The sequence below is a fragment of the Anomaloglossus baeobatrachus genome, chromosome 2 (assembly GCF_048569485.1).
Source record: "Anomaloglossus baeobatrachus isolate aAnoBae1 chromosome 2, aAnoBae1.hap1, whole genome shotgun sequence".
NCBI lineage: Eukaryota > Metazoa > Chordata > Amphibia > Anura > Aromobatidae > Anomaloglossus > Anomaloglossus baeobatrachus.
This window is the reverse complement of record NC_134354.1, coordinates 7,961,772-7,978,445: the sequence shown is the minus strand read 5'-3', so window position 1 is coordinate 7,978,445 and position 16,674 is coordinate 7,961,772. Positions and strand designations below refer to the sequence as shown.

The window sequence follows — 16,674 nt, the reverse complement described above, 5'->3', positions numbered from 1 at the left end:
GGTGCTGAACGCCTTATTCCTCTAGGATATATCGTTAGGTGGAGGGCCTCTGCCATGTTCCCAAGGTCTTGGTGTGGTGCTGAACGTCTTATTCCTCTTGGATATATAGTTAGGTGGAGGGCCTCTGCCATGCTCCCAAGGTCTTGGTGTGGTGCTGAACGCCTTATTCCTCTAGGATATATCGTTAGGTGGAGGGCCTCTGCCATGCTCCCAAGGTCTTGGTGTGGTGCTGAACGCCTTATTCCTCTAGGATATATCGTTAGGTGGAGGGCCTCTGCCATGCTCCCAAGGTCTTGGTGTGGTGCTGAACGCCTTATTCCTCTAGGATATATCGTTAGGTGGAGAGCCTCTGCCATGCTCCCAAGGTCTTGGTGTGGTGCTGAACGCCTTATTCCTCTAGGATATATAGTTAGGTGGAGGGCCTCTGCCATGCTCCCAAGGTCTTGGTGTGGTGCTGAACACCTTATTCCTCCAGGATATATCGTTAGGTGGAGAGCCTCTGCCATGCTCCCAAGGTCTTGGTGTGGTGCTGAACGCCTTATTCCTCCAGGATATATTGTTAGGTGGAGGGCCTCTGCCATGCTCCCAAGGTCTTGGTGTGGTGCTGAACGCCTTATTCCTCTAGGATATATCGTTAGGTGGAGGGCCTCTGCCATGCTCCCAAGGTCTTGGTGTGGTGCTGAACGCCTTATTCCTCTAGGATATATCGTTAGGTGGAGGGCCTCTGCCATGCTCCCAAGGTCTTGGTGTGGTGCTGAACGCCTTATTCCTCCAGGATATATCGTTAGGTGGAGGGCCTCTGCCATGCTCCCAAGGTCTTGGTGTGGTGCTGAACGCCTTATTCCTCTAGGATATATAGATAGGTGGAGGGCCTCTGCCATGTTCCGAAGGTCTTGGTATGGTGCTGAACGCCTTATTACTCTAGGATATATAGATAGGTGGAAAGCCTATGCCATGCTCCCAAGGTCTTGGTGTGGTGCTGAACGTCTTATTCCTCTTGGATATATAGTTAGGTGGAAAGCTTCTGCCATGTTCCCAAGTTCTTGGTATGGTGCTGAACGCCTTATTACTCTAGGATATATAGTTAGGTGGAGAGCCTCTGCCATGCTCCCAAGGTCTTGGTGTGGTGCTGAACGTCTTATTCCTTTAGGATATGTAGTTAGGTGGAGAGCCTCTGCCATGTTCCCAAGGTCTTGGTGTGGTGCTGAACGTCTTATTCCTCTAGGATATATAGTTAGGTGGAGAGCCTCTGCCATGCTCCCAAGTTCTTGGTGTGGTGCTGAACGTCTTATTCCTCTAGGTTATATAGTTAGGTGGAGGGCCTCTGCCATGTTCCCTAGTTCTTGGTGTGGTGCTGAACACCTTATTCCTCTAGGATATATAGTTAGGTGGAGGGCCTCTGCCATGCTCCCAAGTTCTGGTGTGTGGTGCTGAACGCCTTATTCCTCTAGGATATATAGTTAGGTGGAGAGCTTCTGCAATATTCCCAAGTTCTAGGTATGGTGCTGAACACCTTATTCCTCTAGGATATATAGTTAGGTGGAGGGCCTCTGCCATGTTCCCAAGGTCTTGGTGTGGTGCTGAACGCCTTATTCCTCTAGGATATATAGTTAGATGGAGGGCCTCTGCCATGTTCCCAAGTTCTTGGTGTGGTGCTGAACGCCTTATTCCTCTAGGATATATCGTTAGGTGGAGGGCTTCTGCCATGTTCCCAAGTTCTTGGTGTGGTGCTGAACACCTTATTCCTCCAGGATATATTGTTAGGTGGAGGGCCTCTGCCATGTTCCCAAGTTCTTGGTGTGGTGCTGAACGCCTTATTCCTCTAGGATATATAGTTAGGTGGAGGGCCTCTGCCATGTTCCCAAGTTCTTGGTGTGGTGCTGAACGCCTTATTCCTCTAGGATATATAGTTAGGTGGAGAGCCTCTGCCATGTTCCCAAGTTCTTGGTGTGGTGCTGAACGCCTTATTCCTCTAGGATATATAGTTAGGTGGAGGGCCTCTGCCATGCTCCCAAGGTCTTGGTGTGGTGCTGAACACCTTATTCCTCCAGGATATATCGTTAGGTGGAGGGCCTCTGCCATGTTCCCAAGTTCTTGGTGTGGTGCTGAACGCCTTATTCCTCTAGGATATATCGTTAGGTGGAGGGCCTCTGCCATGCTCCCAAGTTCTTGGTGTGGTGCTGAACGCCTTATTCCTCTAGGATATATCGTTAGGTGGAGGGCCTCTGCCATGTTCCCAAGTTCTTGGTGTGGTGCTGAACGCCTTATTCCTCTAGGATATATCGTTAGGTGGAGGGCCTCTGCCATGTTCCCAAGTTCTTGGTGTGGTGCTGAACGCCTTATTCCTCTAGGATATATAGTTAGGTGGAGGGCCTCTGCCATGTTCCCAAGTTCTTGGTGTGGTGCTGAACGCCTTATTCCTCTAGGATATATAGTTAGGTGGAGGGCCTCTGCCATGTTCCCAAGTTCTTGGTGTGGTGCTGAACACCTTATTCCTCTAGGATATATAGTTAGGTGGAGGGCCTCTGCCATGCTCCCAAGTTCTTGGTGTGGTGCTGAACGTCTTATTCCTCTAAATTTTGTTGTATTTTCGTTGTCTCATACTTTGTCCAGAATAAGATGAAGCTTCATTCTGGTTATTTGTGATCTAGGATGTAATTTAGTGAAGTTGAGTTTCCTTTCTGTCGACTCTAATCTGTAAAGTTATCTTTTAGTTCTTCATGTCCTATGTCCTGTTTTATGCTTAATAAATCTGAAAAATAACCTTTATCCATCTCCTCTCAAGTGACCATCAACTATTTCCTCTAAATCAGAGGTCTCCAACCTTTCTAACCCTTAGAGCCACATGCAACTCCCACCCCCCTAACAGTAGTGACGCCCCCAGTACCGGTGTACGAACAGCCAAAGCTTTTCCACAGAAATGACACCGAGGCAGTATACCAAGATCCATGTGTTGATACCTAACCCCCAGATCTTGGAGACTTTCTCTTCATAACTGTTTCCTAGACTTGGAGCTTATGCGCCACGCTGGAAGACGGCTGCGAGACGTACGTCACAGGTCAGCAACCCTCATGTGGCTCCCAAGCTACAGGTTGGGGATCCCTGCTCTAAAGTAACCTTCTCCTTACTTTATTGTTCGATGATTCTCACCCTTCTCCTTGCAACAAACCTTCTTACCTTACTTCCAAGTGAGTTTCCATTTACCCTACTCTTAGGCATTCTTAGTTTATGTGACCTTCACCTTACTCTACTACCAAGTGACCTTTCATTTACCATACGGGAGGGACCTTCATCGACTTTCTCTCCAGTGACTTGTGTCTCTCCAAATTTTGTTTAGCATCTCACATGAAACCTTTTCTTTATCGTACACTCAAGTGACCCTCACTGTACCCTACTCGTGTGATCTTCACGCTTCTCTACTTCCAAGTGATCCTCAATATACCCTACACGTGTGACCTTTACCCTTCGCTACTTCCAAGTGATCTTCAATGAACCCTACTCGTATGATCTTCACCCTTCCCTACTTCCAAGTGACCCTCAATGTACCCTACACGTTTGACCTTCACCTTTCTCTACTTCCAAGTGATCCTCAATGAACCCTACTCGTATGATCTTCACCCTTCCCTACTTCCAAGTGAGCCTCAATGTACCCTACTCGTATGATCTTCACCCTTCCCTACTTCCAAGTGATCCTCAATGTACCCTACTCGTATGATCTTCTGATCTTCACCCTTCCCTACTTCCAAGTAACTCTTAATGTACCCTACACATGTGACCTTCATTCTTTCCTAATCCAAGGTAACTTTTGATTTACCTTACTCTAGTGATCTTTACCTGTCTCCTCACAAGGAACCTACAATGTACCTTATTTAAGTGACCTTCATCTAGCTACTTTCATATGGCCTTTACCTGACCATACTGTCAGGTCACCTTTCATTTTGCTTTCTTATCACTTTCATCTTGGTCTTTCTTTGAGATCTTTAAGATGTGTCCATTTGGCTGACATATGACTGTACGTTCTCGTGTATCTGCTAACTTCAGTAGCTCTTCTTAGTATTCTCCTTTCTTTTACCTTTTTTATATGAACACTCTTATCTCATCCGACTGACCTTCATCTTCCTCTTCAGCACCTAATCCCACCAAACGTTTGGTTGTAAGTGATACTGACCCAATCCTATGTTCTTCGTAGATCTGCATTCCCATAGACCCATGATCCTCTAACCTGGTACTGCCGAGTAGATGTTTTTTGCTGTGATTGAATATTCCCTTGGTAGTACCCTGTGTATTGTATAGCGATGTGAAAAATTTACTGCCGGTCCAACACATGACGTCTACAAATCTCCATACTAATGAGTGAATGTGAATGAAGTCAGATAAAGCCCGGGAGGATCATAGACGACCAATATTTCTTCATACTCCCAGTCATCTTCCACTAAGCCTTTCAGATGTGTGAGGAGACCTAACTATTTGTTGACCACAGAACAACCATATCTTTTCCAACTTGGTCTCACATCTGTGGCCAAATTGGAAACCTCCTGACAGCTGATGTACGTGCACCCTGATTATTTTGCTTGATTCTTGGACCACTCTCACTGGGCTTGGCCAACCTTCCATGACACTGCTCAACTTGTGGCTTTTGTCAACTACTTCAAGATGTTCCTGGTTCTTTGTCTGACTTCCCATTATCTGATTTTCCTCTCGAATGCTCATCTGTCCATCACCTATGACATATAACTGGATCATGGAGATATCAGTCATCTTCCCTAAGACATCTCTTACCTTCCTCTGCTCCACACTGGTGACGTAGCTGACACAGCACAGACCATGTGGATCCCATTATCCAGATATGCAAAACATCTTGTTCCATTTTCCATACAATACAACAGTTTGATTTATTGCTCGATATTAAAAATGTGGAGCGCTAAGACAAGGGAAAGAAAGATGAAAAGATACATCAAATTTTTCATACCTATTAAAAGTACAAAACTCTCTTTAAATGGATCCAAATGTAGCAAGATCCAAGGAGCAGGCCCTCAAATAGCTTTGCTTTGGTTTTCATTTGTGTTCGACACAAAGGCACGTATGTAAGGTCGGTCCATCTCCAGCGTCTGGCACAAGAGCCGTTCAAGCCACTTATCGTCACATTCTCACAAAGCCGACTCTGACAGTGCAGCAGCCGACCAGACCCGGCACATTTCTACCATCTCCATATTCTCGTTATCACGTCAAGAAGTTCCAAGAACACAACAGTCGTGGCCGTGTCCTAGCTGAGGTGGCAGCTTCATCCTCAAGAGTGTTTATCTGGAGTTCAGACTGAAAACCCCGGAGGAGACATGAAAACACTGGAAAACAATGTGAACAGGCCCTTATGGAGTAATCCAAGTGATCACAAGATGATTGCTAAAAAATAAGTGTAAAATTGGTTCCTGTATAAAGGTGAAGCCCCCACCTTACACACTTCATGACGCGAGATACTGCGGGGAGTTTACTTGGCCGGACACTCGAGAAAATTGTTGTCCAAAAACTTGTTTGGCCAATAACTATATTCCTGAAACCAACATACACGTGTATGCTCGACTTGGCCGAGTGTGCATGATGTCTTAATCAGGGGAGAGGAGTTTACTGCTGCCATATTTCCCGAACCCAAGAGGATCGGACATGAGACAATTAACATGCCTGATCCTTCATTCCCCAGAAATCGTCTATCAGGGAAAAATCATGATACCGCCTAAATCGTCTTGTTAGACCTACATTAATCTCATCTAGATGAGCACTACCTGAACAGTAAATGTGGAGGAAGGAGCTAGAGAACCAAGCAGCAGTGGTCAGAATATAAGAGGTCCGGATGGCCTAGTCCTGACCCGCTACCCACCAGTCTCGGTAATGGCCGTATGTCGGGTACAAATGGGCAAACCTGGATCCCAGCATGGTGCCCTTTATTTCTCAATAATCTAAATGTGCAGACCCCAGTTTTTCGACTGTTCTTCCTCCATGCACCCACTAAATACATTATATGGACTTGAGAGGTTTCACTTGTAAGAAGTAGAACAACGTTCTAGGGTACCCATGAAATCTGTGCTACAAGGTACAAGATGGAGGTTTGCAGAGATCATCGGTAAACCACTGACCACTAGCCTGCATGGGATCCGGACAGGGGCGTAAGTACAGAAGTGCAGGGGTTGGGATCGCACCCGAGTCCTGGAGTTTAAGGGCCCCAAAAGTCTGAAATATGAAAAGACCAAAGCTATTAAAGACTTGCAATAGTTGAGGGCCCCTTTGTAACTTTTGCATTGGGCCCATAAGCTTCAAGTTACCCCACTGGGTTCAGATATCGATTCAATGGAGATCTGAGGTAGAGGACATCCAGGACTATGATTTTTGGACACCTTTGTTATCACTGAAGTGTTGTTTCCTCTGGGGAATGGTCCCGGTGGGGCACAGATGGTCTCCTGGGAAGTGCGCAGTCTGCAGAGTAGAGCGCCGGCTGTCGTTCGCAGGTTGTCAGGGGATCTGCTCTGCACATTTACTGAGTGTTATATAAATGGATCCTGTCTTCGATTTTCCTAATTGTTCCTCTCGTTTGCAGGACGGGCCTGGAGGCGATCATGGAGACGTACGCTTTCTGGAGGCCACCAGTCCGCACTCTTACCTTTGAAGATTTTACGACCATGCAGAAGCAACAAGGTGAGTCCAGCCTCTATCCAGATCCGAGGAGCTACACTTGTCTGGGGGTAGAGAGCAGTTTTCATCTCTCATGTGTTGAACAGCTGAGGTTCTGTGCCAGTGGTTCTAGTTAAAGATGAAAAAAACACTCTGAGGAATAAGCCATGGAGGTGATGAAAACGGCATTTCTCTCCGATTATCCACCCAGAAGTTTATGATGATTCCTGGCTCCGGATCAGCCGCACATTGCATCACATTAATGGCATTAGAGGATGCAGCGGCCGGGCTGCGGGGGCGGGGGGCGTAATAACTCATTACAGAGTGGAGGCAGAGGACGGCTAATGGACCGGTGGGTTTCCTCTAGCAGTGACCCCCAAGTGCTGTTGGTGAAGCACCGAACGTTTGGAGAATTTGTAAAATTTGTCTTCATTACAGACTTTTGGAAATGTTCCTGATTTTGTGGACCCTGATTGCCTCCATCGCTCTGTAAGAGGAGGCATTGACAAAGTTTAGGATTCACCTACTGTCCTATTCCAGAAACAGCGCCACCCCTGTCCACAGGTCGTGAGTGATATTGCAGCTCAGCACTATTATCGTGAATAAGGCCCAACTGCCAAACTACACACCAGCCAAGGACAGAGTGGGCACCATCTGTAGATAAATCAGCCATGTCTCACTAATAATACACCCCATCCGCACTCCATTAGGGTGCCCAGACATTACAGAGGGGGTGTGCCCTGTCCACACTCCGGCAGGGTGCTCAGACATTACAGAGGGGGTGTGCCCCGTCCACACTCCGATAGGGTGCTCAGACATTACAAAGGGGGTGTGCCCCGTCCACACTCCGATAGGGTGCCCAGACATTACAGAGGGGGCGTGCCCCATCCACACTCCGATAGGGTGCCCAGACATTACAGAGGGGGTGCCCCATCCATACTCCGATAGGGCGCCCAGACTTACAGAGGGGGTGTGCCCCATCCACACTCCGATAGGGTGCCCAGACATTACAGAGGGGGTGCCCCATTCATACTCCGATAGGGCGCCCAGACATTACAGAGGGGGTGTGTCCCATCCACACTCCGATAGGGCATCCAGACATTACAGAGGGGATATGCCCTGTCCACACTCCGATAGGGTGTCCAGACATTATAGAGGGGGTGTGCTCCGTCCACACTCCAATAGGGCGCCTAGACATTGTAGAGGGGGTGTGCTCCATCCACACTCCGATAGGGTGCCCAGACATTACAGAGGGGGCGTGCCCCATCCACACGCCGATAGGGTGTCCAGACATTGTAGAGGGGGTGTGCTCCATCCACACTCCGATAGGGTGCCCAGACATTACAGAGGGGGGGTGCCCCATCCACACGCCGATAGGGTGTCCAGACATTATAGAGGGGGTGTGCCCTGTCCACACTCCGATAGGGTGCCTAGACATTATACAAGGGGTGTGCTCCGTCCACACTCCGATAGGGCGCCCAGACATTACAGAGGGGGTGTGCTCCGTCCACTCTCCGATAGGTTGCCCAGACATTACAGTGGGGGCGTGCCCTGTCCACACTCCGATAGGGTGTCCAGACATTATAGAGGGGGTGTGCTCCGTCCACACTCCAATAGGGCACCTAGACATTGTAGAGGGGGTGTGCTCCGTCCACACTCCGATAGGGCGCCCAGACATTACAGAGGGGGCGTGCCCCATCCACACTCCGATAGGGCGCCCAGACATTACAGAGGGGGTGTGCCCCATGCACACTCCGATAGGGCGCTCAGACATTACAGAGGGGGTGTGCTCTGTCCACACTCTGATAGGGTGCCCAGACATTACAGAGGGGATGTGCCCTCTCCACACTCCGATAGGGTGCCTAGACATTATACAAGGGGTGTGCTCCGTCCACACTCCGATGGGGCGCCCAGACATTACAGAGGGGGTGTGCTCCGTTCACTCTCCGATAGGTTGCCCAGACATTACAGTGGGGGCGTGCCCTGTCCACACTCCGATAGGGTGTCCAGACATTATAGAGGGGGTGTGCTCCGTCCACACTCCAATAGGGCACCTAGACATTGTAGAGAGGGTGTGCTCCGTCCACACTCCGATAGGGCGCCCAGACATTACAGAGGGGGCGTGCCCCATCCACACTCCGATAGGGCGCTCAGACATTACAGAGGGGGTGTGCTCTGTCCACACTCTGATAGGGTGCCCAGACATTACAGAGGGGGTGTGCTCTGTCCACACTCCGATAGGGTGTCCAGACATTACAGAAGGGGTGTGCTCTGTCCACACTCCGATAGGGCGTCCAGACATTATAGAGGGGGTGTCCACCAGGTACCAAGGCCTAGGAGTCAGAATGAAGAACTGGCGACCCTGACCTATCCATGAATTGTACGGACACCGATCAGCTGACGAGCCGCCATATTTCCCCACAGAGGTCAATAATCAGGTGTCGGCCACAAGGGGGTTTTACAAGTAATAATAGAGGATTGTCACAGCTGGAGATGACACATTGGGGCGGGGGTAGATGTACCACCCCGACAGAGCATGTGATGGAGAGAGGGGGCCCCGTTGGTAAGAATGTGTTCAGGAATCCTGTTTGAGGGGTGCGGAGGTGACTAGCAGCCCCAGAACGGGACCCCATCATCAGACCGGCGCATTCATTGAGTCACGCAGCTGGCGGTGACCTTCATGGTCAGGTGGATGTGGACCATTAGGAGTCATTACTTCAATGTTCAGTAGAGGGGAATTAGCTGAGGTAGCGGCTGAGTATCACATGGGCCCACACCGGCCTGGCAGCCATCTCTGTGATCTCCTGACTGGGAGCAGGTCAGACATCACAGCAATCACCACGGCGACCATCACACGTGTGCAGCGTATCCAGATCAGAGGCCTACAGAGGCCTACAGACCAACGAGTCAGAAAACAAAGATATGAGGCAGCAGGATCTGTATACTGATACGAGGGTCTGTATACTGATGTGAGGGGTCTGTATACTGATACGAGGGGTCTGTATACTGATATGAGGGGTCTGTATACTGATATGAGGGGTCTGTACACTGATATGAGGGGTCTGTACACTGATATGAGGGGTCTGTATACTGATACGAGGGGTCTGTATACTGATGTGAGGGGTCTGTACACTGATATGAGGGGTCTGTATACTGATATGAGGGGTCTGTATACTGATATGAGGGGTCTGTACACTGATGTGAGGGATCTGTATACTGATACGAGGGTCTGTATACTGATATGAGGGGTCTGTATACTGATATGAGGGGTCTGTACACTGATATGAGGGGTCTGTATACTGATATGAGGGGTCTGTACACTGATATGAGGGGTCTGTATACTGATATGAGGGGTCTGTACACTGATATGAGGGGTCTGTATACTGATATGAGGGGTCTGTATACTGATACTAGGGGTCTGTACACTGATACGAGGGGTCTGTATACTGATACGAGGGGTCTATATAACGTAATGTATAAATGTCTACAGAGATAGGACCACACTATAATGGCAGTAGGGTAGAGCAGGACCCAGCACAATGAGGTTGCCGTGCTGTGGCTACTGGGCCGGTATGACGATGGCCATTATAATAGTTATGTGGCTACTGGGCCGGTATGAGAATGGCCATTATAATAGTGCTGTGGCTACTGGGCCGGTATGACGATGGCCATTATAATAGTGATGTGGCTACTGGGCCGGTATGATAATGGCCATTATAATAGTGATGTGGCTACTGGGCCGGTATGACGATGGCCATTATAATAGTGATGTGGCTACTGGGCCGGTATGACGATGGCCATTATAATAGTGATGTGGCTACTGGGCCGGTATGAGAATGGCCATTATAATAGTGCTGTGGCTACTGGGCCGGTATGACGATGGCCATTATAATAGTGCTGTGGCTACTGGGCCGGTATGACGATGGCCATTATAATAGTGATGTGGCTACTGGGCCGGTATGATAATGGCCATTATAATAGTGCTGTGGCTACTGGGCCGGTATGACAATGGCCATTATAATAGTGCTGTGGCTACTGGGCCGGTATGACAATGGCCATTATAATATGCTAAACATCGCATTTGCCATTATCGTGTGTGACTGGTCCTGTCTTTGTAAACATTGTGTCTCATGAAGAGATACGCTCCTGTTCACACTGTTAGAGGAGCTGTCAGTCTTTTTTTGTTGTAATGTATACATGGAGATCATTTTTTAGTCATTGACTTTCTTCTTGACCTTTTTGTCCTAGGTGGCAGCACAGGGACATCTCCTACCACCTCCAGCACCGGGACGCCATCTCCTTCCGCATCGTCCCACCTTCTCTCTCCATCTTGCTCCCCTCCAACCTTTCATCTGACACCCAACTCCTTCAACGTTGGCTGCCGGGAAAATCAGCTGTGCAACCTGAACCTGTCCGAGTATCCGGCGTGTGCCAGAAGCAACATGGCCGCACTCCAGAGCTACCCTGGTCTGAGTGACAATGGATACAACAGGCTTCAGGGAGGAAACTCGGCTGGTACCCAACCATCTGAGACCTTTATGTCCCAGAGGACGTCCACCTTGATCTCGGGAATGCCGGCTCCTTCTTCTTTGCCAAACAATAGCAAGATGGATGCATATAGTGGTCAGCTGGGCTCATACCCATCCTCACAGTTTCAGTATATGATGCAAGCAGGGAACCCTTCCTCCAGCTCCTCATCCTCACACATGTTCGGAAGCAGCCACATGCAGCAAGGCTCCTACAACGCCTTCTCCATCCACAACCCTTACAACCTGTATGGATACAACTTCCCAGCTTCTCCTCGCCTGGCAGCGAGCCCAGAGAAACTGACTGCACCACAAGGCACTTTACTCTGCTCCTCACCCTCTAATGTTGCTTTTGGGGATAGGCAGTACCTGTCCTCCGGCATGGATGCCATGCACATGATTGGCAACCCAACGAGCAATCAGCAGGCCACAAACGCCTGTGACAGCAGACAGTATGGAGCTGTCCCAGGGTCATCATCACAGATGTCCGTACATATGGTTTGAAGATCATCAGGGTCTTCGTAGGTTGGTCAGTAGAAACCACAGTGCCTTAAAGTAGTACTATTAGCACAGAGCCATGACTGATGGGAAATGATGGATACACGATACTTGCAGCTAAACTTCTAGATCTCTTCAAAACTGTTTTTTGGAAACTTGGGTGAAGATACCTAAAATGGGATCATCCTCCCAGCTCAATGGATCTGATAAGTGTCACTTATTGGGGTCTTGAGTCTGACAATCACTTCAGTCAGAAGTTTAACCTACTTCAAGACTTTGTGAAATGTTTCTCCACTGGTGGACATATGTGGACGGACTCAACGAGCGGTGGCTATTGTAGTATCGAGCTTGGATATTCGGAAAGTTGTGTTACAAGACTTGTGGTGGATGTAGACTTGTTCTCCGATCTTAGGACAGAACTTGTGAAATCGGAGCCCGGAACGTAATCATGATGGTGAGATGAGGCAGAACGGTCTCCTCTTAACTGGTCATTGGGAAGTGAGGTGGAACCAGCGCAAGAAAGTTCTAGACAAGCCCCAGAAGGCGTTGGAGGTCTCGTTCAGATCTGCAGGAGGTCATCACATCTTCTCCTCCAACCAGTCATTTCTCATCAAGTTACAGCTATTATTTACACCCGTGTAAATACGGACAAGGCTTTTCTTCTGGTATCCACCAGAGCTATAATCTTAACGTGTTCACTTTAAGAAATGTTTGCATTGCAGTAAAGTTGTGATATAGGAATGAAAGCTCTTTGTGCACTTTGGAGCGGTGATCAGGGGTGATCCAAAAACAAAAAAACATATTGCATGGTGGCACAAGCCAAGCCACGATGGAAGGATCAGGATTTATCGGTGTCCCTGGGTTTGGATCCTACAATCATGAAGTAAACGGCGTGGACACCTTCTTCCTGTGAGGTGGTAATGACGGCTACAATGTAGAAAGCGGGCAGCGTCTAAGCCTTATCCGCGCTGCCCGGCCTTACACCAAATCCATGCACCAAAGCGCCATTAGTGAATATTGTGCCTTCCCGTCCGGTGCCTGCAGTGATTCAGCAATGATTGTGCCTTACAAGTATTTGTGTTTTCTGGATGATATTTGCCGGAGTTGAGTTATGGTGGCAGTCTTATATGTCTGTACGATCTGGGGGGCCACTAAGGTTAATGTGTGATGGTGATCCCCGAGCCGGAGCTTATCGACCTCCCACCAGTGTCACCAGGGGATGTTTTAGGACACACTGAATATTCCTATGGGTGCTCTCATAAACAGTGTCATGTACCACGTCCCGGCACGGACCCCAGAAGACCTAGACAAGGAGATACTTTCTTTTACCCTCTCCAATCTGAAAGGAAGACATCCAAGGTGAAGAACGACTTGTACGTAGTTGACTCCCCATGACGATGGCTGACATCTTGAGTTCCCCGTGTATCAAGACTTGGGACATTATGGATTTTACAAGTTTATGGTCTTGGGTAGTGTCAGCCTTGGTTTAGGTCACATCAAATGTTCTCACAATTTACGTCTTTTGTGTCTGCACCAACCGGACGTATTGACCATGTGTCAGCCCCCACTCATTGTACTCATGCTACGTCCTCGCTCTCCCAAGATATTAGTGGATATTTCTTGTCTGACCCAACATTGAGGACGATCTTCTAAAACACTCTCTTTCCAACCCACAACTAGAAGCCGGGAAGGAAACATCTTATGTCTGTACAGAAGCTCCTCAAGATCAGACTTTGCTCCTTTAACCCAACTGTTATCTAGGCCCATTCTTTCTTAAACATCAGGCGAAGGTCAGGGGTCTGGCATGGGTCAGGGGTCCAGCAAGGCTCAAGGCTTTGGCTTGGGTCAGGGGTCCAGCAAGGCTCAAGGCTTCAGCAGGGGTCAGGGGTCCGGCAGGCCTTAGTGGTCCAGCAAGGCTCAGGGCTTCAGCAGGGGTCAGGGGTCCGGCAGGCCTTAGTGGTCCGGCAAGGCTCAAGGCTTCAGCAGGGGTCAGGGGTCCGGCAGGCCTTAGTGGTCCGGCAAGGCTCAGGGCTTCGGCAGGGGTCAGGGGTCCGGCAAGGCTCAGGGCTTTGGCAGGGATCAGGGGTCCAGCAGGGCTCAGGGGTCTGGCAGGGGTCTCGCATGGCTCAGGGGTCCGGCAGGGCTCAGGGGTCTGGCAGATCTCAAGGGTCCGGCAAGGCTCAGGGCTTCTGCAGGGGTCCGGCAGGGCTCAGGGGTCCAGCAAGGCTCAGGGCTTCAGCTGGGGTCAGGGGTCCTGTAGGGCTCAGGTTTCTGGCAGGGGTCTGGCAGGGGTCTGGCATGGCTCAGGGGTCCGGCAAGGCTCAGGGGTCTGGCAGAGCTCAGGGCTTCTGCAGGGGTCCGGCAGGGCTCAGGGGTCTGGCAGGGCTCAGGGGTCCGGCAAGGCTCAGGGCTTTTGCAGGGGTCTGGCAGGGCTCAGGGGTCTGGCAGATCTCAAGGGTCCGGCAAGGCTCAGGGCTTCTGCAGGGGTCCGGCAGGGCTCAGGGGTCCAGCAAGGCTCAGGGCTTCAGCTGGGGTCAGGGGTCCTGCAGGGCTCAGGTTTCTGGCAGGGGTCTGGCAGGGGTCTGGCATGGCTCAGGGGTCCGGCAAGGCTCAGGGCTTTTGCAGGGGTCTGGCAGGGCTCAGGGGTCTGGCAGAGCTCAGGGCTTCTGCAGGGGTCCGGCAGGGCTCAGGGGTCTGGCAGGGCTCAGGGGTCCGGCAAGGCTCAGGGCTTTTGCAGGGGTCTGGCAGGGCTCAGGGGTCTGGCAGAGCTCAGGGCTTCTGCAGGGGTCCGGCAGGGCTCAGGGGTCCGGCAAGGCTCAGGGCATCGGCAGGGGTCAGGTGTCCGGCTAGGGTACAGCAGGGCTCAGGGGTTTGGCAAGGCTCAGGGCTTCGGCAGTGGTCAGGGGTCTGGCTAGGGTGTAGCAGGGCTCAGGGGTTCAGCACGGCTCAGGGCTTTGGCAGGGGTCAGGGGTCCGGCTAGGGTGCAGCAGGGCACAGGGGTTTGGCAGGGCTCAGGGCTTCTGCAGGGGTCCGGCAGGGCTCAGGGGTCCGGCAAGGCTCAGGGCATCGGCAGGGGTCAGATGTCCTGCTAGGGTACAGCAGGGCTCAGGGGTTTGGCAAGGCTCAGGGCTTCGGCAGTGGTCAGGGGTCTGGCTAGGGTGTAGCAGGGCTCAGGGGTTCAGCACGGCTCAGGGCTTTGGCAGGGGTCAGGGGTCCGGCTAGGGTGCAGCAGGGCACAGGGGTTTGGCAGGGCTCAGGGCTTTGGCAGGGGTCTGGCAGGGCTCAGGGGTTCGGCAGGGCTCAGGGGTCTGGCAGGAGTTAGGGTCCGGCTCCTCCGCTCCTCTGTGTAGGTTCTGTATCACTGTGTAATTATTGTGTCGCTTTATCATTACTTTATATCGCTTTTCTTTGTGTCTCTTACTTCATGAAGCAGCAGGACCCTGCCCCCGCTCATCACCACAGATTCACCATGGAGCCTCCCAGGCCCAAACCTAAGGCGGCAAAAAAGCATATTCTATTTATTTTCATTTCACTTTCATCCTTGACTTCACATTAGGGTACAAGAGAGCTGTAAACGGAAGAACACGGGGATTACCCAAAAGACGGGAGAGAGTCCCGCGCGGGGTCTGCAGGGTTCTGCTGCACTCATGAACCTAATAAAACCGCCGCTGTGTGACAAAGCAAATACGACATAATCAGATTTCTGTTTGGATGTGATGTAGATAATGGTATTTAAGTGAGAATTGGCGTTGGGGGAGGGGAGAGCTTTGTAATATATCACTGTGTATAAGAATGCACTCTGTCTATAAGTGCCAAGCACAGACGCTGAATAAATATCTCTGCTCCCTGCTCTGCTATCAGTGTGATCAATGTGCGCTATTCATACGGAAAAGACAAGAAAACCGCTATACTGTGCAGAAACCCACAACATGTAATAGGGGCAGTATTATAGTAGTTATATTCTTGTATATAGGGGCAGTATTATAGTAGTTATATTCTTGTATATAGGAGCAGTATTATAGTAGTTATATTCTTGTATATAGGGGCAGTATTATAGTAGTTATATTCTTGTACATAGGGGCAGTATTATAGCAGTTATATTCTTGTATATAGGGAGCAGTATTATAGTAGTTATATTATTGTATATAGGGGCAGTATTATAGGAGTTATATTCTTGTACATAGGAGCAATATTATAGTAGTTATATTATATATAGGGGCAGTATTATAGTAGTTATATTCTTGTATATAGGGGCAGTATTATAGTAGTTATATTCTTGTATATAGGGGCAGTATTATAGTAGTTATATTCTTGTATATAGGGGCAGTATTATAGTAGTTATATTCTTGTATATAGGGGCAGTATTATAGTAGTTATATTCTTGTACATAGGGGCAGTATTATAGTAGTTATATTCTTGTATATAGGGGCAGTATTATAGTAGTTATATTCTTGTATATAGGGGCAGTATTATAGTAGTTATATTCTTGTATATAGGGGCAGTATTATAGGAGTTATGTTATTGTATATAGGGGCAGTATTATAGGAGTTATATTCTTGTATATAGGGGCAGTATTATAGTACTTATATTCTTGTACATAGGGGCAGTATTATATTAGTTATATTCTTGTACATAGGAGCAGTATTATATTAGTTATATTCTTGTATATAGGAGCAGTATTATAGTAGTTATATTCTTGTACATAGGAGCAGTATTATATTAATTATATTCTTGTACATAGGGGCAGTATTATAGTAGTTATATTCTTGTATATAGGAGCAGTATTATAGTAGTTATAGTCTTGTATATAGGAGCAGTATTATAGTAGTTATATTCTTGTATATAGGGGCAGTATTATAGTAGATATATTCTTGTATATAGGGGCAGTATTATAGTAGTTATATTCTTGTATATAGGGGCAGTATTATAGTAGTTATATTCTTGTATATAGGGGCAGTATTATAGTAGTTATATTCTTGTATATAGGGGC

At 49.0% G+C, this 16,674-nt stretch overlaps 1 protein-coding gene across 1 annotated transcript in view; it reads left to right on the top strand.

Moving 5' to 3' along the window:
• Nucleotides 1-14,610, top strand: part of TBX15 (T-box transcription factor 15) — a 144,948-nt gene extending 130,338 nt beyond the window's left edge. The window contains exons 7-8 of the mRNA XM_075334841.1: nucleotides 6,587-6,684; nucleotides 10,909-14,610. Coding sequence (XP_075190956.1) covers nucleotides 6,587-6,684; nucleotides 10,909-11,690 — 880 coding nt within the window. The 3' untranslated portion in view covers nucleotides 11,691-14,610. The remainder of the gene's footprint in view (nucleotides 1-6,586; nucleotides 6,685-10,908) is intronic.
• Nucleotides 14,611-16,674: the final 2,064 nt, after the last annotated feature.